Here is a 21,321-nt window from a genome sequence, read left to right as displayed (position 1 = left end):
CCAGGTACTGTACCATACATAGTCCCTCTTGCCCAGGTACTGTACCATACATAGTCCCTCTTGCCCAGGTACTGTACCTTACATAGTCCCTCTTGCCCAGGTACTGTACCATACACAGTACCTCTTGCCCAGGTACTGTACCATACATAGTACCTCTTGCCCAGGTACTGTACCATACATAGTCCCTCTTGCCCAGGTACTGTACCATACATAGTACCTCTTGCCCAGGTACTGTACCATACATAGTACCTCTTGCCCAGGTACTGTACCATACATAGTACCTCTTGCCCAGGTACTGTACCATACATAGTACCTCTTGCCCAGGTACTGTACCATACACAGTACCTCTTGCCCAGGTACTGTACCATACATAGTACCTCTTGCCCAGGTACTGTACCATACATAGTACCTCTTGCCCAGGTACTGTACCATACATAGTCCCTCTTGCCTAGGTACTGTACCATACATAGTACCTCTTGCCCAGGTACTGTACCATACACAGTACCTCTTGCCCAGGTACTGTACCATACATAGTCCCTCTTGCCCAGGTACTGTACCATACATAGTACCTCTTGCTCTAGTACTGTATGTAACACACACACACACACACCACCGTCAGTGCCAACACCTCGTGTTAACTGGGGCGTGTCCTCCTCTCTCTCCTCCCCCACCAGGCAATGGTGTTCCGCAGTTGCTCGTGGTGCTCCCTCCTGGTGGTGAGCGTGGTGGTGGTGGTGGGTGTGTGCGCGGGTCTGGGAGACGCCATCCCTCCACCCATCTGCCTCAACCAGAAGCTACCCCTCAGCTCCTTCGCCAAGAAGCTCTGCCTCGCCCTCAAAAACATCTCCAAGTTCTCCCAAGCAATGGAGGAATACCTCGACGCTGAAGGTAAGGATGTGTCTTCCTGTAGGATTGCCAAGGTCCTCTAGGATACCAACCAGTCCTGAAGGGGTATCCCAGTCCTGTAGGATATTACCAGTGCTGTACGATATAACCAGTGCTGAAGGATACCAACAATCCTGCAGGATAACACTTGTTTTATGATATTACTAGCCCTGTAGGATACCAACTAGTCCTGAAGGATATCCCAGTCCTGTAGGATATTACCAGTGCTGTACGATATTACCAGTGCTGTAGGATACCACCAATCCTATAGGATATTACCAGTCCTGCAGGATAACACTTGTTTTATGATATCACTTGCCCTGTAGGATACATACAATCCTGTAGGATACAACCTATCTTGTTAAACATCACCGGTCCTGCAGGATATTACCGGTCCTGTAGGATACAACCAGTCAAGAGGGATGCCATCAGTCTTGTAGGAACCAAAAATTTTGTAGGATACCACTAGCCATGTAGGATATTACCGGTTATGTAGGATACCACTGGTCTTGTATCATATTACCAGTTATGTAGGATACCACTGAGTCCTGAAGGATACCACCGGTTTTGCCGGATAAAAAAGTCCCGTAGGATACCACCAGTCCTGCAGGATACCAACAACCCTGCAGGATACCACCAGTCCTGCAGGATACCAACAATCCTGCAGGATACCACCAGTCCTACACGATGTCATCAGTCATGTAGGACACCTAATTCCTATACGATAACAAAGTGCTGTAGGATAACTAAATCCTGTACGATACCACTGATCCTGTAGGATGCCGCCGATCATATAGGATACCGCTATTCCTGCAGGATGCCACAAATCTTGTAGGTTACCACTGGTCCTGCAGGATACCAAGACCTTGTAAGGTATCAAGTTCTTCCAGGCTACAGCTGGTCCTGTAGGATACTGAAGTCTTATAGGATACTATAGGTCCTAAAGGATCCCGAGGTTTCGCAGGATACCCCGAGTCTTGTAGGATCCCATACGTCTTGTAAGATACTAGTGGTTCTGTATGATACTATCACTCCTATAGGACACCACCGGTCTTGTAGGATACCACCAGCCCTATAGGATACCACCGGTCTAATAGGATACCACCGGTCTTGTAGCATACCATCGGTTCTATAGGATACCACCGGTCCTGTAGGATACCATCGGTTCTGTAGGATACTATCAGTCTTGTCGGATATAAGTGATCCTGCAGGATACCATCAGGCTTTTAGGATACCTCCGATCACGTAGAATACCATCGTTCGTATAGGACATTATCGGCTCTGTAGGATAAAACTAGTTCTGTAGGATACCACCGGTTCTGTATGATATCACCGCTCCTGCAGGATACCACCAGTCCTGTACGATATCACCTGTCCTGTAGGATACCTCCAATCCTGTAGGATACCTCCAATCCTGTAGGATACCTCTAATCCTGAAAGATACCTCCAGTCCTGTAGGACACCACCAGTCCTGTAGGATACCTCTAATCCTGTAGGATACCACCCGGTCCTGTAGGATACCACCGGTCCTGTAAGATACCTCCAATCCTGTAGGATACCTCCAATCCTGTAGGATACCTCTAATCCTGAAAGATACCTCCAGTCCTGTAGGACACCACCAGTCCTGTAGGATACCTCTAATCCTGTAGGATACCTCCAACCCTGTAGGACACCTCTAATCCTGTAGGATACCACCAATCCTGTAGGATACTTCCAATCCTGTAGGATACCCCCAATCCTTAAGGAAACCACTGGTTCTGTAGGATACCGCCAAACCCGCAGGATACCACAGGTCATGTAGATGACTACCGATCCTTTCAACTATTCCTTCTAGAAACAGAAAATCTCGCCAGGCTGGTGGCAACACTGGGGAAAGTCATTGCTGAAAACCTGAAGTATTAACACACTGGGAAAAGGCGGCAGTGGTCAGTGGTAGAGAGGGAGTAAGGCAGCACACACACACACACACACACACACACACACACACAGTGGGGAGACCTAATGAAAAATTACAGCTTCTATTACAAGGGACGAGAGGTTAATTATCCCACACATTTTTCCAATACTTGTGGAGATTCGCTTTTTTTTTTATGTTGCCACCACATGGTCACGCCTTTCTTTTTTTTTTTGAACACACACACACACACACACACACACACACACAGTAATAATCTTTCTACTCTTTTTCTGTGATTTTTTAAGACGAGACTAATCTAGTACGCTAGTGAGTGACTGATTGATTGATTGAGAGAGAGAGAGAGAGAGAGAGAGAGAGAGAGAGAGAGAGAGAGAGAGAGAGAGAGAGAGAGAGAGAGAGAGAGAGAGTTTGCTCTACGATCAGCCCCCCCGAGTCTCTCAGGGATAATGGATCATCTGCTTCAGCATCCAGTGCCATCTCGACGTTTTTCTCTTCTCTTCCTTTTTTTTTTTTCTTTCCTGTTCGTTAATTAGTTAACGAAGTTGCCGAGGTGTCAGAGGCGGTATACGGTAATCAAGCCATATTGCATTATTTTCCCGTCGGCATTTTGCTGTGGCAAGTGACTTTGGCCATTCAATTTTATCATTAAAAAGATAATTAAAAACTGTACTCAATATTTTTCCTACATGAACCTCTAGCTTATCGAAATTGCAGAACTCACATAGATTCCTCCTTAAAAACTGGACAAATTAGTCCCGAGTAGATATATTGAAAAAAAAAAATTATAATTCCGGTAATTTTCAAAGTGCGAGACAAATTCTTCCCAGCGTAAAATTAGGGGAAAAAAAATATCTAAATATATATTTACGAACTTTTGCTCGAGGGTTAAAATTTCACAGCTGCTTCCTGAAAAATTTCAGGGACGCTGTCAGGTCAGTGGGAGCAGGTGAGCTGTGTCCGTTTTCTTTTTGCTTTTTTTTCTGTTTTTTATCCAAACGTCGCCAAAAGATGGCCTGATTTGCACGATTTGATATTTTTTTTTTCTCTCCAATCCTCTTAGATCCTCACTGCTCAGCACAGTTAACTCTACGTTATGGAACGACCTGATCCAACCACACCTTAAGAGACAGACTCTGCTGGACCAAACGAGGAATTGAGACACCGTAACCCCAAGCCGGCTCGACCCCTAACTTGTGGCGGACGTAACCACGAGAGAGAGAGAGAGAGAGAGAGAGAGAGAGAGAGAGAGAGAGAGAGAGAGAGAGATTATATGACGGTGTGTGACGTGACGCTTGCCAGTGTCACATGGGAGGGGCGTCGCCGGTAGCTACGACAGGTCGAGAGAGAGAGAGAGAGAGAGAGAGAGAGAGAGAGAGAGAGAGAGAGAGAGAGAGAGAGAGAGAGAGAGTGGGAGTTCACTTGCGCTCCGCCATGGACGACACATGCGCGACGACGCCTTGCGTATATTCTAACGCCGTCCGATGCGTCCACAGGTGTGCGTAGTTAGTCTGTAATGTGAGCGACGGTGGAAGCCGAAGAGAGAAGAAAAATATGGACTCACCCAACCCAACCTTCGTCAGTAGTACCAGATGGCTTCCATCGTCGTATGTCGCGCGACACCTTCAGGAGACTTATCATTACGTAATGCGTCCTACACCCCCAGACGCCTGAGTCTCTTGTATACAGGTTATGCAACTTGGTGGTGGTGGGCGCTCGTAACACATCGGGGCAACGACCGCCGAAGCCGAGTTCGAACGCGATTTCACCGTTTTCTGTGAATGTATGTCATTCTGATCCCTAATGATCACTTAAGTCATTCACATGTAAATATATTGCTAATCAGTAATTTGAATACGTTAGAACTGAATTAATTACAGATGTAGACGCAGACGACACGTCGCTTAATATCTTTCCTACCAGCTAAATCCACACTTCATAGAAAACGAACGATGGCGGGTAAACGAGGAGTCTCAATATTTTTTTTTTCCTTTTTTCTTTTTTCTTTTTGGTCTTCCGGTAGGAAAAAAATATTAATGAAAATAACATACGCCGGTGAAGTGTGTGTGTGTGTGTGTGTGTGTGTGTGTGTGTGTGTGTGTGAGCTACTAACCCAGTCGGATAGACTAGGTGGCGTTGGTTCTGCCTTCAGATGTTAGAGGTGATAATAATAATAATGATAATGATAATAATAATAATGATAATAATAATAATAATAATAATAATAATAATAATAATAATAATGATAATAACGATAATAATAATGATAATAATAATAATAATAATAATTCACTTACTGTGTACACTCTACTTCTACCTGTATGGGGGTGACCTGTTTCGTGAGCTGGCCAAAAATGGCCAGTGATCTGTGGGATGCCACTAGGTGAGGCGTTCTCTTATGTGACCATCTTACTGATCCTAAACGTATCATATGATACACGAGAAATGAACCATGAGCCATATACATGTTAAGAACGCTAAAAAATCAATCAACAACACAGCCACCTCCTTTCTTCAAAAATCAACTGCTATCCCATCTACTCTAGCCGCCTTGCCACACTTTATCTTACGCAAGGCTTTCACCACCTCTTCTTTTTTTTTTTTTTTCACTAAACCACTTCCCATGACTCTCTCACTTCGCCTACCGACCAGGCCCAAACACTCCACATCTGCCATCCTATCAACCAACAAATTCATCAGTCCTCAAAATAATCACTCCATCTCTGCACCTCTTCTTTACCTAGCACCACTTCTCCATCTGCTCTCTTTATAGATGCTCCCAATTGTTCTCTTCGCTTCCCTTAAATCATTAGTCTCTCTCAAATGCATTTTCTCATTGTCCCTAAAATTGGTCTATACTCCTTCACCGCAACTCGTTTGTCCTCTTATTCAGACAATGCATCCATCACCTACTATCCTCCCTCACCTGCCGACATCCCGTCTTTCGAGCACTACGTACTTCTCTCGCACATGACGGCAATGCTTCCCTCAATACCATCACCCCCTCACCCACTGCCCTAGTTTCATTTACTCTCACCTTTTGTCACACATCATCCTACCTCTCCACACCCAAACTTTTTTTTCCAAGGTCATTTTCATCATCACTCTTTCACCCACTCATACCATTTTCTCTTTTCCAAAAGCTTCTACAAGTTGTCAACCATATATATATATATATATATATATATATATATATATATATATATATATATATATATATATATATATATTGACACTGCGTTACAGAAATATAACGTATTTAGTATGAAAAAATTATATATATTTTTTTCACGTCCAACGTAAAACAGGCACCGGATGAAAAAAAAAAAATGTTCACACATGAACTACGGCGTCATTTTACCCAGTTAGACTTTTACAGCTGGCAGAATGGCTGGCCACGTATTTATTTTCCTCTTTTTTTCCCTCCCTGTTACATCGCACGGCAGTTCTCTCCCTCCCTCCCTCACTACGAGCTGTTCAGCGCAATCGTGGATACGCGACGCGCACGGGGCACTTCGGTGTACCTAGTACGAACACCACAGTGTCATTAACGGAAGGAAAGACGAGAAGAAATATACCGAAGATTTTTCTTTTTTTTTTCTTCTACTTCTTTTGGTGCATCTACGCCACACCGACGATCCGCCAGCCAGCCAGCCAGCTGGGGCGCGAGGATTTCTTCCGGGGTAAACAAAACTTTGATCTCCAAGCGTCGTGGTGGAGAGCACCCTCCTCACCCACACTGCTCCCTCACCTTCTGCTCCCTCACCTTGAGGGTTTGGCTGGATGTGATTGCCTCGGTGAGGAAGATTCTGAGAGACTGACGTGACTTAGGTCCTCACTGGCACTGAGGGAGGATATTAATGAGGTTAATTAAGTCCGACACGTTAGTGTTACACTCCAGGAATATCGTTCATACGGTCTACCTTCCTCCAGTCGAGTGGAGTTATTGTCATACCCTGCCACCACCTCACTCCTGGGCAGTGACATCTGACCCTCAGGCTCGTCTGGCGTTCTGTACACGATTAAGATCCGTAGGTAATGTGATTCGCCTCAGAGCGTAACACAGAACAGCAACAGCATCATGATTTACTCTCTGTGTTGATGAATGGAACGAAAGACATCCTAAATGCAGGTTCTAACTACGCTGAATTGCTACACACACACACACACACACACACACACACACACACACACACACACACACACACACACACACACTTTCTCTCTCTCATATATATATAGATATATATATATATATATATATATATATATATATATATATATATATATATATATATATATATATATATATATATATATATATATATATATATATATACTCGTGGACAAGTACCGGCATGAAGGATTAACATACGAAACTCAACTTATGTGAAGACAATAACACGACAACTCTAGTAATGTCATGTACATGTATGATATGCTAATTCACTTTCACCCAACGTTGTTTGCTGTTGTGAAGTTAAACGTGAGTTACCGAACGAGTTCCACAACCTTGCTGACACACGCCACCTGAGTTACCATTTACCGCCGCCGCCTTATCTTATCTTATCTTTTTTTATTTTTAAGTGAGTTATTTGTTTAGTTCAATTCTTGCAGAGGAGGAAGTCAACATCTCCTAGGCTTGAGGTGGACTTGGACTTGGACTTCCTTCCTTCCTTCAATTTGTACTTCTTTCATCTTCCATGGACTTCGTCCCTTCAGCTCGTATTGCTTATATGTCTTCTTACATTCACTTCTTTCATCTCATGTTGCTTTCATTTCTCTTTTTCCTGGGCTTCGTTCCTTCAACAATCCTCACTTCACTCATCTCCCTGACTTGCTTCCTTCAGAGTCGCTCGTATTGCTTAGGTCTCCCCAAGTCTTGTTCCATGTCACCCTGCACCTCTCTCTCTCTCTCTCTCTCTCTCTCTCTCTCTCTCTCTCTCTCTCTCTCTCTCTCTCTCTCTCTCTCTCTACCCCCAGCCAGCGGCACTCGGGTATGTGGCACATCCCCTTACGGTGGCTGATCGATGCTGGAAATTAATAAGATCCTCCAACAACGCCACAATACGCTGGGGGCAATAAACCTCCGACACTCGCCAATCGTCGATCAAAAAGCACACGCGGGATATGAGCGAGTGAAGAATTTCAGTAATTACGGTATAGGGGGGGCGGCGTCGTTAAGCGCGGCTCCCTGCGAAGCCAAAGTGGAAAACGAATTTCGGCTAATGTGTCAGGGAAACTTTTTGCCAGTGTTAGGGGAAAAAAACTTATTAAAGTATGTGTTAAAAAGCAAAAAAATAAGTATGTGTTGGGTAAAACTTAAGCAAGTGTGTGTCTTTGTTAGACGTTGTTTAAGTAAGTGTTGAGTAAACTTATGCAAATATGTGTTAGGAAACTTATGTAAGTATGTGTTAAGTAAACTTATGCAAGTATGTGTTAGAAAACTTATGTAAGTATGAGTTAAGGAAACTTATGCAAGTATGTGTTAGGAAACTTATTTGAATATGTATGATCCACTCTATCCTAGATTATGTTAGGACAAGCCTATTGAAGTGTGTATTAGAAAAAGAAATATTTTTTTTCGATAATCTTAATTATCTGTTTTGATCCAGCGAACCATGTACGTAAGAAGAGGGTTAATGTGTCTGTACATATTACAAGTAATTGAAATGTAGAGGTTTTATTAATACACTCATCCTACATACATCCTACATACATCATACATACATCCTACATATATCATACATACATCCTAAATACATCATGCATACATCCTTCATACATCATACATACATCCTACATACATCCTACATACATCATACATACATCCTTCATACATGATACATACATTATACACACATCTTACATCCTACATGCGTCATACATACATCCTTCATACATCCTACATACATCATACACACATCTTACATACATCCGAACATACACACAGCATCTACACCCGAGGGTTGAAGGATGAACAGCTTGGTTGACTGCAAACCAGCTAACCTGCCCGGGACTCGAACCCGACCCCGTGTGGGTCGTGGGCATCAAGGAGAGCCACCACCTCACCACGGAGGCTCGTGTGTGTGTGTTCGTAAGTACCTATCATTACCAATTGCTGCCTCCCCAGCTAGTTCTAACCTCTAACGACCTCGTTCTCTCCCGCAGCCATCAGGGGCAGCATCCCAATCAACGAGCCGGAGATCAAACGGCAAGACTTGGACCACGTCTTCCTCCGCTTCGGACGATCCCAGCAATAGGTCGACCCTTGGGAGGTGGTGGTGGTGGTGTGGTGTGTGTGTGTGGTGGGGGGTCACGGGAAGCGATGTCACTCCTCCTCCCTTCCCTGCGGCAGCTGCGGCGGCGGCGGCGGCGGCAACGGCGGCCTAGTACGTCCACGGGAGACGTACGCACGCATGCCCGCACGTACGCACGCACGTACGCCCCCGCGCGCGCGCACCCGCTGCCTATTTGTTTCTAAATCCTTCGGTGGCGTCCTTCAGTACGACACATGTTTCCGTGTTCCTGGCTCTGTGTGCGTGTGTGTGTGTGCCCACCGATGATGTTTCATGATGCTAAACCATTCAGATATCTGACACATTTGTTGACGCTCTCCTTATCATGATGTATACTCCACTGACGAAATATATTTCGATTATGTATCCTCTCTGTGTATCGCAGTGATGACCCAAGCTCTTGTTTCTGTTCGGATGTAAAACTGTACACAGTTTCCAACCCTCTCCAAAATAACCTGAATAAAACTGAATCTTCCTTAGCCACACTGTTTTTACTGATCTACTGTGTCATTGCAAGGTATATTGCCACGTCCCGGACAGATGTATGAACCATACACCTGTCGCCATAAGAGGAGACACGGTCCAGGCAGAGGTGCAGACACCTGTCGCCACAGGACTGGTTCTGATCACTCGGTCGAGGTGTGAGCCTCACGGTTCACACTCGAACACCCATCATCCATTTTAAACCCTCCCTCCTCGGGATCTTCATGTTAGCTAGTCCTTCATCAAATGATGTCATGTAAGTTCTAGCTCCGCATATCCTCATTGCCTTCCAGCAAGCACAAAACCAACATTACGATTTTCATCTATTTCTTTTTTTCGCTCATATGGTCTTCAGCAGTGGGTCTGTAGAGAGAGAGAGAGGGGGGGTCTACTAGAGAAAGCAGGTCATCCTTCTCTCGGAGTTCGACGTCGGAGTAAACCCCCCCTCACTTTACGGGAGAGAGACCTTACGACACTTTGGTCTAGAGGAAAAAAGGTTCTCCATGACCCAACTCACGAAGAAACGCCATCGACCATGTGTGTGTAAGTCCCCAGCAACCATCCGTTCTCCCTCCTCCAACCCAGCAGGTCTCTCCGTCTTGGCACGACACGTCCCCAAACCGCTCGTACTCAAAGCTTCGGCTTAACACAGACCGAAAGAGCACAAGCTTCTGTAGGAGTTTATGTTTATCATTCATCAATACGACCTTGAGGACGATGAGTCGATCCTTGAGCACGATGGTACGACCCTTGAGCACGACGGTACGACCCTTGAGCACGACGGTACGACCCCTCGATCACGACGGTACGACCCTTGAGCACGACGGTATGACCCCCTTGAGCACGACGGTATGACCCTTAAGCATGACGGTGCGACCTTTGAACACGACGGTACGACCCTTGAGCACGACGGTGCGACCCTTTGAGCAAGACGGTACGACCCTTCAGCACAACGGTACCGACCCTTGAGCACGACGGTACGACCCCCTTGAGTACGACGGTACGACCCTTAAGCATGACGGTGCGACCTTTGAACACGACGGTACAACCCTTGAACACGACGGTACGACCCTTAAGCACGACGGTACGACCCTTGAACGGTACGATCCTTGAGCACGACGGTACGACCCCTTGGGCACGAGGGGACGCTTATTGCATATGTTACTCGGGAGATCAAGGCATGTTGTCAATGTCTGTGGCATAATTAGCTTCATCAACGCAGTCGCAAGGAGAACGACCATTATCCTATCCTCACGCATGGTACAGCCAAGCTGGACACAACCAAGGAATCTTGATCACCCCATAACGAAATACCTGAACATCATAATCAATACGTCCTCAGTGGAGAGGCAAGTACGATGCCATGGACATCACTGCAAAAATCCGTTTCCACTTAAAAAAAAAAAAGGTAAACAGATGGTTGAAAGTGGTGTCTGCATTTCTTTCTATCTCGTATTCGACAGACAAACGTTTTAACCAATCACTAAATTTGTACAAGAATAAGTGCGTCAAGGCAGCCAAATTGATTTACCTCTGGATTATAACGGGAGACAAACTGATTTCTTACTTAATCTTTGCCTCAGCAAGTGGCGAGGCAATCAGACACATGCACACATCCCATGGCCCGTACTAGGGGAGCGGGTAGAGAGTGCACAAGAGGCCATGGAACTGGGTGACAAGGAGAGGCGTTACATTTTGAATAAGTTACACAGCAAAGTAAGGATACTTTTCAAGGACTTGAGGTAAAGCAATGCCTGAAATGCTGATACGCATCATGTATAGATGGAAGTTATATCTTATTTCACTGATTTAAGACCCTTCCGGTACAGTGCGTTGTGTTGGAAGACGTGAGAGTAATACGAATAATCAAAGCTTGTATCAGATCACTAACAGGTGGAGGAGTAAGCTATCTTGAGCAAGTCTTATTCAGTCTGACTCAAGCAAAAGCAACATGAAAGTGTCTACGAATGCTGTTTGTTGAAGGAGCCAGATTAAACAGCCATGGTGACATTACACACACCTTGATGCAAACCGCCTTCACCTGGGACCATTCATTCTCCTCTCTTCCTACTAGCACGCACGCCTTTGTCGACAAAAACCACACTGCTTCCAATAACTAATAACACACTGCTTCCAATAACGTACACCATACTTTTATAGCACCATTCACACTGCATCTCTATCAACCCCTGTCATGAAACTTTCTCCGGATCCACACATACAACACACAAATCCATTTGTTTCTCTAAGTCTTTCTCACACACATTTCTTCAAGGCAAACGCCTCATCCACACATCCTCTACCGCTGCTGAAGCCACAGTGTTCTCTCTCTCTCTCTCTCTCTCTCTCTCTCTCTCTCTCTCTCTCTCTCTCTCTCTCTCTCTCTCTCTCTCTCTCTCCCCCAGTCTGTATATAAGTATATGCAATACTTCCACCTAAGAAAAGAACGGAAGATGAAATATAAATTCTAGCCTAAGAGAAACAGGGTCTTCACTTCTTTTCCCTGACATCATCACAGATGATGACAATAGCAAGTTCAAGTGAAATACGCAAACCTGTAAAAGAGAAAGATAACTATACAGAACACAAGGGCCTATCGCGCCCCTGCTTCCTCATTACATCTCTCTCTCTCTCTCTCTCTCTCTCTCTCTCTCTCTCTCTCTCTCTCTCTCTCTCTCTCTCTCATCAGGTCAGCTCTCTCTCCCCGTAAATAACCATACATGGAACTCCCCACTCAGACAGAGAGGTGGAGTGGGGAGACATATACACACAAAGACGTCGCTGCGCCACAAATGAACACCGTGAACACCCCGCTGAACATTATAACTGTCTTGATGAACTTATGAACACAGTGATCTCCCAGTGACCATTAGACCTGCTGGGATGAACGTATAAGCACAATGAACTCTCGTTGAACATTTTACCTACTATGATAAACATATGAGAATAGTTGCTCCCGTTGAACATCACTACTGTCTTGATGAACTTATGAAAAAAGTGAACTTCGAATGAACTTTACACATCCGCTGAACACCACACCTACTAGGATGAACATACTAACATAGCGAACTCCCGCTGTAATGAACACATGAACACAATTAATTCCTTCGGAACATCACACCCGCTGTGATGAGCGCAGTAACTGCCCAACGTTGAACATCACACATGCTGTGATGAACATACACACCCAATGAAACTCCTGTTGAACGTTACACATGTGGGGATGAACATATGAACACAGTCTACTCCCGCTGAACATCACACCTGCTGTGATGAACACACGAACACAACGAACTCCTGCTGAAACACCACAATAACAATGATGATCATATGAACACAGTGAACACCTATTGAACACCACAACGACTGTGGCACAGGTAAGTTATCCATCCTACAGCAACTGGTGGGCGTGTGTCTGAAAAAAAATATATATGATCGCTTCCTCACCTCACCACCTTGTTAGTGAAAGCCATCCTCCTCTTCCCTTTACCTGCTTGCATCAGTGCTTGGCTGACTAGGGCTTGTGGGCAACTGATGGGCGGCTGGTATGGTGTTTGGTCGTGTCCTTGTGGGCAACTGATGGGCGGCTGGTATGGGGTTTGGTCGTGGCCTTGTGGGCAACTGATGGGTGGCTGGTATGGGGTTTGGTCGTGGCCTTGTGGGCAACTGATGGGCGGCTGGTATGGTGTTTGGTCGTGGCCTTGTGGGCAACTGATGGGCGGCTGGTATGGGGTTTGGTCGTGGCCTTGTGGGCAACGCCAGGCCACACAACCTGCACAGGAGGAGGAGGAGCAGGGGGTGCGCACGAAGTGCATGACAACCATGAATAGCAACGCTTGAGCTGAGGTTACTTATATATGTATAGCCTGTGTGTTGATGAATGATGGTGATGATCATCATCATCATGAGGATGACTGTGAGGAGGAGGATGATGATGATGGTGATGTCCGAGACGTATCAAACGGCGGGAGTCGAATCTGCAACACGAGAGCTCCGTGGCTCCCATCAAGTACCCTCACACTTCCAGTGGGAATTACTTCAGTATTTTCCAAGGTGTGTGTGTGTGTCTCTCTCTCACCGCTCGCTGGACGCTAGTAATAAGGGAGGGACTTCAGGTCTTCCTTGAGCTCTGTAACATCATCATTTGCTTCGTTACTCATCATCTCTTCCACATAGATCAAAGATAGACAGATGTACGTACGTCTTCGTCTGATGTGTTTGTTATTTCACCTGACTCCCCCTGCATGTGGTTATGTCTCGCGAGGCTGTGTCATCGTCAGTGGATGGAAAGGAGTATATACAGTCACGTCCAGGAGGTCCTCGCTGAACAGTAACCCATCGTATCCCTGCTGCTGATTGGAATGCAGCCTCGAATTTGCAAGAACCCCATACAAGGGGTCCCGGGTATATATATATATATATATATATATATATATATATATATATATATATATATATATGTATATATATCAGCTGACTTTTATTTCTCTCTTGTGTCTCCCCTGATGATGTGATTATTACACGAAAGTGCACTTGACAACTTTTCGTGCTTCATTTTCCCCGTGGACTCATAGGAAAATATATATATATATATATATATATATATATATATATATATATATATATATATATATATATATATATATATATATATATACATATATATATATATATATATATATATATATATATATATATATATATATATATATATATATATATATATATATATACATATATATATATATATATATATATATATATATATATATATATATATATATACTGTTAAGTTTCTCAATGCGTGCGAGCGGGAAGGCTTAAGACTCTCCCAATGTCTCACTCGACATGTAATATGCATCTTGTACTTGGCGTCCCATCTATTCTCAACCGTCATCCTCTTTCTCTCATCCATCTCACCGGTCTTATCCTTCATACCCGCAGCTAACGACTCATCCATGATCTCATTTTCTTCCTCTCCAGGTCCGTTTTTCGTGGGTTCATTATTATGTCCCTGTCGACCAAATATTACAATGCCGCTGCGTCTCCTCCGTTCGCATTTCAGGTTAACTTTGCCCGTCTTTAGACCAGACAGTCTCACTTGGTTCATCATCATTCACTCTCCACTAATATCCTCATTGCTCTCACCGTTCTCTCATCATTTATATTTCTGCATTTACTCTCAGCTGTGGCTTAACCTTCTCATGCCCTCGACGTCTCCTAACCATCTGTCAGACACGTTACCTATCCTCGTTAACGAGCCAACTCAAAGTTACTTTATCCCTTTATCTCAGTTCTATATTCCTTCCTGATCGCTAAATGCTTTCTCTTTCTTTGACCCCAGTCCTTATCGTCTCATATCTGATACTCTCCTTCCCTTAGGTCTTCCACCATCTTCGTTTGCCCGTGAATAAAACACAGTCAAGGTAACATCAGTTCAGTCTGGATGTATGTGTTTCCTGCCATCCTTCTGACGCACGGAGAGGAGATCGTCCGCGGATGCTAGATCCTCAGACTTTTCGATCGTATCGCAAGCAACTGCACCTCCTCTCTCTCTCTCTCTCTCTCTCTCTCTCTCTCTCTCTCTCTCTCTCTCTCTCTCTCTCTCTCTCTCTTCCTAGACACATGAAGTACCTCACCTAAGCAATAAGTACACAGTCAGTCCCCACACCATCCCCTGGACGGAATAGGTCGCCGCCGAGGTCCCCCGTTACTGAATATCACATAAACATTTCAGGATCTCAGAATATACTCCATACCTCAGCCATGACTTGATGTCCCATTATTACTTCTTCATTACCTGCCCTTGTTGTGTTTGTGTTCGTGTGTGTGTGTGTGTGTGTGTGTGTGTGTGTGTGTGTGTGTGTGTGTTAAAGGAAGCATGGCACGAAAGAACAAAAACTAATCCATCAAAAAAAAAAAAAGAGGCTTGAGCATGAATTATACAAAATGATAAACAAACAACAACAAACTATAAAACGAGAAAGCAATCGAGTGGCGCATGAATGAAACAGCAAAATCCACACACATCTTGAGCCGCAGATCCCAAATACTGAGCCGGGAGCACGCGGCCCAGATACCATTCCCAGTCGCTGGATTATGACACAGCTGATGCCACCCTGAGCCCAAGCCGTCTCAGGTTTTAGTCTCAGGTCGTGCGTGGTGTACGTACAGCGCCTGCCAGGCAGCCAGACATACTGGGGATATCCACATTACAAACGTTGCTTGTCTACAGTCACTGTCAGTGAGTATTATCCTCAACACCAATGCCTGCAGTTTTCATTAAGATAGAGACCAATAAAAAACCACCTCAGTTTCTTTTAAGACTGTCATGTCAATGGGTTGTTACCTACAGCCTTAGCGTCTCCAATCACCTTCAAAATATCCTTAGCAAAACACACCCGTCTCTTATCATCAAAGTATAATAAGCAGAGCACCAGCATCCTCAGTCATCTTGGTCTAACGAGAACATCCCTGTCTCTAACCACCGTCAATGTATGCAGACGAACAGCGCATCTGTTTCCAGCCGTCGACATATCTGGGCCTGACTAAACATTATCGCCTCTTGTCGTCAATGTATTCTGTCCACATCACCACTGTTTCTCCCCACCATTCTCACGGAGCTGTGCGTGGGAGCTTGAAGAGAGAGAGAGACAACACACGATTCCTTTCTGGTCGTGCGAAAAGGTTTCCTCCGTCATGACTCCTGGTGTAATGTGGTGGGTGGTACGTAGGAGTGAATTTGTTTACGGTCGCTCTTCCTTGGCGGCGGACGGAGTGGTGAGTTATTCATTATTTTCCGCAGCGGCAGATGGCCAGATTCTCTTCTCTGGTAGAGGACGGACTGGAGGATGATTACAGACGCTCTCCCTTGGCGACATAGAGAGAGACTAATGAATCATGACCAGAGTTCCTTGATGGGAGTGGGGTAGTTTGTATAAGAACTCTTCCTTGGCGGCAGACGGGCTGGATGATTACGGACGCTCTTCCTTGGTGTCAGATGGAGTTGGTAAATGCAGAACGCGTAAACACTCACTTGAATGACAAGTCTTTTATTCCGGCAGAATCTATCCTTTCATCGACTAATGGTCGGCGTATCACAGGATATTTTCATAGGAACACACCGCGCTAATTACTTGGTTTAATAACCACAGTGAAGTCCTGTAACACGTTAAAGCAGACTTGTATGAGTACCATTACGTATATCCTCACGCCTCAGCCGCCTGTGTCGGCTTGAGAGCTGCTTCACCAAACCTTTTCCCAGCCACAAGATCTTCGTACACGATATCCTCTTGTTCCACGTCAAGTCCTTCTCTTCTTAGAATAGCAATGGTGTTATATCCACGTTCGCGGTGATGAAAGTAGTTTTTTCTCTATTTGTAAACTAGGCTTGGTTTCAAAAGCCTATTATGCAAAAAGTTAGTTGAAAAAAACAACTAGTAACTGCCATTCTGTTCACTTGTCCAGTCCAGTCAAGTTAGTGGTTTTACTCTGTATTGAGCGTTAAAGACGTGACGTGTAGATTGTTCATTCATCACTACATTATGCCTCTGGTCTCATCCCCCTGTTAACTCCCAGAGTGAGGCGAAGAACTTATATATTTCTGCTGCTTCCATTCCTAATTCTTTAACCTCTTCGTCAGTACTCTGGTTTCGCTAACACACACACACACACATACACACACACACACACACACAGAAATAATATTGGTTTTTAGGTGATCTTATATCCACATCATCTCATCTTTTTATAAAATATTCTGATCTTTTATCGACGGATGAGCTATACCAGTGTTTCAATATGTTTGCTAAAATATGTATCCTTGCATCAATTGATATGATTTCCAAGATATTCAAACAGTGAAAGTATGTTATACAGTAAGAGTAGGATATACAACTAGAGTATGTTATACAGTGGGAGTATGTATACAGAGTATGTTATACTATAAAAGTATGATATACAGTGAGAGTATGTTATAGTCTTAGAAATATCATATACCTAAAGGTGTCCCTAATTCTCTCTCTCTCTCTCTCTCTCTCTCTCTCTCTCTCTCTCTCTCTCTCTCTCTCTCTCTCTCTCTCTCTCTCTCTCTCTCTCTTCTGATTGGTGGTTACAAAATGATCGTCCCGGCCTTAATGACCCTGTCTAGCCGATGACGGCTCAAGCCCTAATCCCCAATCAACCAAATCAGAGAGACGGCGTGAAGACACGAAGATGATTCATGAGTTCGGGATCACTCGACTCTGTGTGTGTGTGTGTGTGTGTGTGTGTGTGTGTGTGTGTGTGTGTATGTGTGTGTGTGTGTATGTGTGTGTGTGTGTGTGTGTGTTAATGACCCCTGGAAGTTGATGAATCTCGAGCCCAGATATTCACTCCAGAATAACCAACCACAACTTACAACATTACACACAGTCGATTACTCTTCCAGGACTATTTTCGAATCTCAGTCAGACACATCGTTTTATAAGTTACTTGAAGGTTCGCCTCCCCTCTCCCGGTCAATAATTATGTAACACGTACGACAAAGACTTAGTCGAATACAGATGCTGATCAGATGACCAATGATCTTTTATACAATGAGTAGACGCTCTCACAACGTCGGAGAACGGCGGAATGGCATTGTCTAGTGGTATAATCACTACCACCTCCTACCCCGCCATTTTCCTCCTCAGCAACCTTCACCCTCGCCAATAACATATTTTTTCTCGAAAAAATATTTACACCAGTAGCCAGCAATCCTGCCGAGGGAATGGATAAATAACCGGTTACTGCGTATGAGGGTTAGTCATCCTGCGTCTGCCAACTTCTTCGGCATGTCAACAGAATGGGGACAGACAGGACAACCTTTTCCCAAAATCTGCATAAAATGCTAAAAGTACATAATCTATTTCCACATACCTGTACACAGTGTCACCTGCTGTTCATCAAACAACGTCTGCAAAAGAAATAAAATAATAATGATGATAATAATAATAATAATGATAAAATATAATGATAATAATGATAACAACAATAATAATAATAATAATAATAATAATAATAATAATAATAATAATAATAATAATGATAATGATAATGATAACAATGATAACAATAATAATAATAATAATAATAATAATAATAATAATAATAATAATAATGATAATGATAATAATAATAATGATAATAATAATAATAATAATAATAATAATAATAATAATAATAACAATGATAATAATAATAATAATAATAATAATAATAATAATAATAATAATAATAATAATAATAATGATGATGATAATGATATTGATAATATTAATAAATTAAAATAATGAACATAACAATGAATGAATCCCACAGTCTTTAGTTACTCTCATCATGATGAACTGTTCATAAAAGTAACTATTTTATGTACAAATGATCTATGTATCATATGTCTGCACCACTTCAACACCAGAGTTGGAGATGAATGAAGCAGCCAACTTGCCAACCGTACTCAGTCCAGGGAAGGACTCACAACAGGACTGTGGCACATTCCTGTATGTTGCCGCTCCTCGAACACGAGTCCACCACATACAAAACATAAGGTCACTTGTGTGAAGATATACGTGGGCAGCTGAGCCACTGAAGATACAGACCACCCTGCTGTTCCTAACACAGACCATCCTGCTGTACCTGATAATACAGATCACCCTGCTGTACCTAACACAGACCATCCTGCTGTAACTGATGATACAGAACATCCTGCTGTATCTGATTGTACAGACCATCCTGCTGTACCTGGTTGTACAGACCACCCTGCGGTACCTGGTTGTACAGACCATCCTGCTGTACCTGATGATACAGACCACCCTGCTGTACCTGACAATACAGACCACCTTGCTGTACCAGATACCATAGACCGCACTTGTACTCCCGCGTCATCTGAACGACTAGATGGATAGCTTCTGTTCTTCCCCTGGACCTCGGGACGAAGTACTTCAAGGTAGGTAGACTCGTATTCCAGGATGCGTCATGAGGCGGTGTGTTGTGTGTGGCTACAGACACGGAGGTAGGTCACTGGTGATGCCCTGACCCCCCAAGCCACAGTTGCTTCTTATAACCGATGTACAAAAAAAAGGAAAAAAAAAAAAGAGAGAAAATATCAAATCTTTTCTTTTCTTTCCCTCGCTGAGACTTCTATGGTGACACCCTCCCCCCTATATTCCTCTTTCCCCCAGCTACACTGGAAATATATATATATATATATATATATATATATATATATATATATATATATATATATATATATATATATATATATTATCCCTGGGGACAGGGGAGAAAGAATACTTCCCACGTATTCCCTGCGTGTCGTAGAAGGCGACTAAAAGGGAAGGGAGCGGGGAGCTGGAAATCCTCCCCTCTCTTTTTTTTTTTTCCCCAAAAGAAGGAACAAAGAAGGGGGCCAGGTGAGGGTATTCCCTCAAAGGCCCAGTCCTATGTTCTTAACCCTACCTCGCTATCGTGGGAAATGGCGAATAGTATGAAAAAAAGAAAAAAAAAAAAAAAAAAATATATATATATATATATATATATATATATATATATATATATATATATATATATATATATATATATATATATATATATATACTCACACAAATGATCTGAGGAGAATTAGTTACTGTGTGTTCAAACGTGTTCAAAGATGTGCTGGCGATACTCTTAGACCCAGTGTGGTGAACGCTGGGTCTACCTGTGTGTTGTCACTGAAAGTGAGGATCAGTCTACGTAACATAGATACATACCACATTCGTGTGATATCATACAATGACACAGGCGTCTCAAAAGGTCTGCCCCACACTAAACATCCGAGCACAGACCACTGTAATGAACACTGTAGTCTTACTGTAGAACATTGTACTCTTATTGTAGGGTAATGAACACTGTGGTCTTATTGTAGAGCACTGCACTCTTATTGTAGAGCGTAATGAGCAATGTAGTCTTATTACAAAACACTGTACGCTTCTTGTAGAGTGTAATGACATGCCACTATTTAGTTTCTTGTATGTATGCCACTACGAAAGGAATACAAGAGAATGGAAACCGCAACAGACCACTGGGTCCTTTCGAAGCTGTTGGTGATGATGGATGAGATTAGAAAATAAAGAGATTAGTGGGGGTACGAATAGAAAGCCAGACAGACTTAATTTCAAGGCAAATACCTTTAAACATTGTATAAAAATGACGAGACCCAAATAAGTATTCGTCAAATCGGTTCTGAAACACATATTTATGGCCTTGTTTATCAGCAACTGTATGATTGGTAAATCATTCCAAATGTCAACAATCCCGTTGAAGAAGAGAAGTTCTTTGTGTCATTCGAGTTTGTATCCCTTGCTAAAGAGGAACCAGCCTTAGTAGCTTGCCTGGATCCATATTGCCAGAGTCTTTGACAATTCTGAGTACCTCTAACACGTACAACTCCTAACCTTGTCCTTCCTAAGCTAAGGAGAATTCAAGTTGGTTCTCACACCATTAGCTTCTCAGTCACGAAGGTTGGATGTGTTTATGGCTTCGGGCGGTTGGCTGTAAGGTGAGACAGACTCAGGACCTGCTTAGCATGGGCCAATAGGCCTCTTGCAGTGTCCTCATTTCTTATGTTCTTAATCATCTTGGTTGCTCGCCACTTTACTCTCTTTCCTCAGGCAGGATGATCCAAAGTGAACACAGTAGTGAAGATGGAGATGCACTGGTGATGTATAGGGACTGAGGATT

At 43.5% G+C, this 21,321-nt stretch overlaps 1 protein-coding gene across 1 annotated transcript in view; it reads left to right on the top strand.

Annotated features, from left to right (window-relative positions):
* Ms (neuropeptide receptor myosuppressin) overlaps positions 1–9,578 on the top strand; it is a 93,607-nt gene extending 84,029 nt beyond the window's left edge. The window contains exons 2-3 of the mRNA XM_071690996.1: positions 675–888; positions 8,972–9,578. Coding sequence (XP_071547097.1) covers positions 678–888; positions 8,972–9,063 — 303 coding nt within the window. The 5' untranslated portion in view covers positions 675–677 and the 3' untranslated portion in view covers positions 9,064–9,578. The remainder of the gene's footprint in view (positions 1–674; positions 889–8,971) is intronic.
* The last annotated feature ends 11,743 nt before the right edge of the window (positions 9,579–21,321 follow it).

The sequence above is a fragment of the Panulirus ornatus genome, chromosome 4 (genome assembly GCF_036320965.1).
Source record: "Panulirus ornatus isolate Po-2019 chromosome 4, ASM3632096v1, whole genome shotgun sequence".
In the NCBI taxonomy this organism is placed as follows: Eukaryota; Metazoa; Arthropoda; class Malacostraca; order Decapoda; family Palinuridae; genus Panulirus; species Panulirus ornatus.
This window is presented reverse-complemented; position numbering and strand designations above follow the sequence as displayed.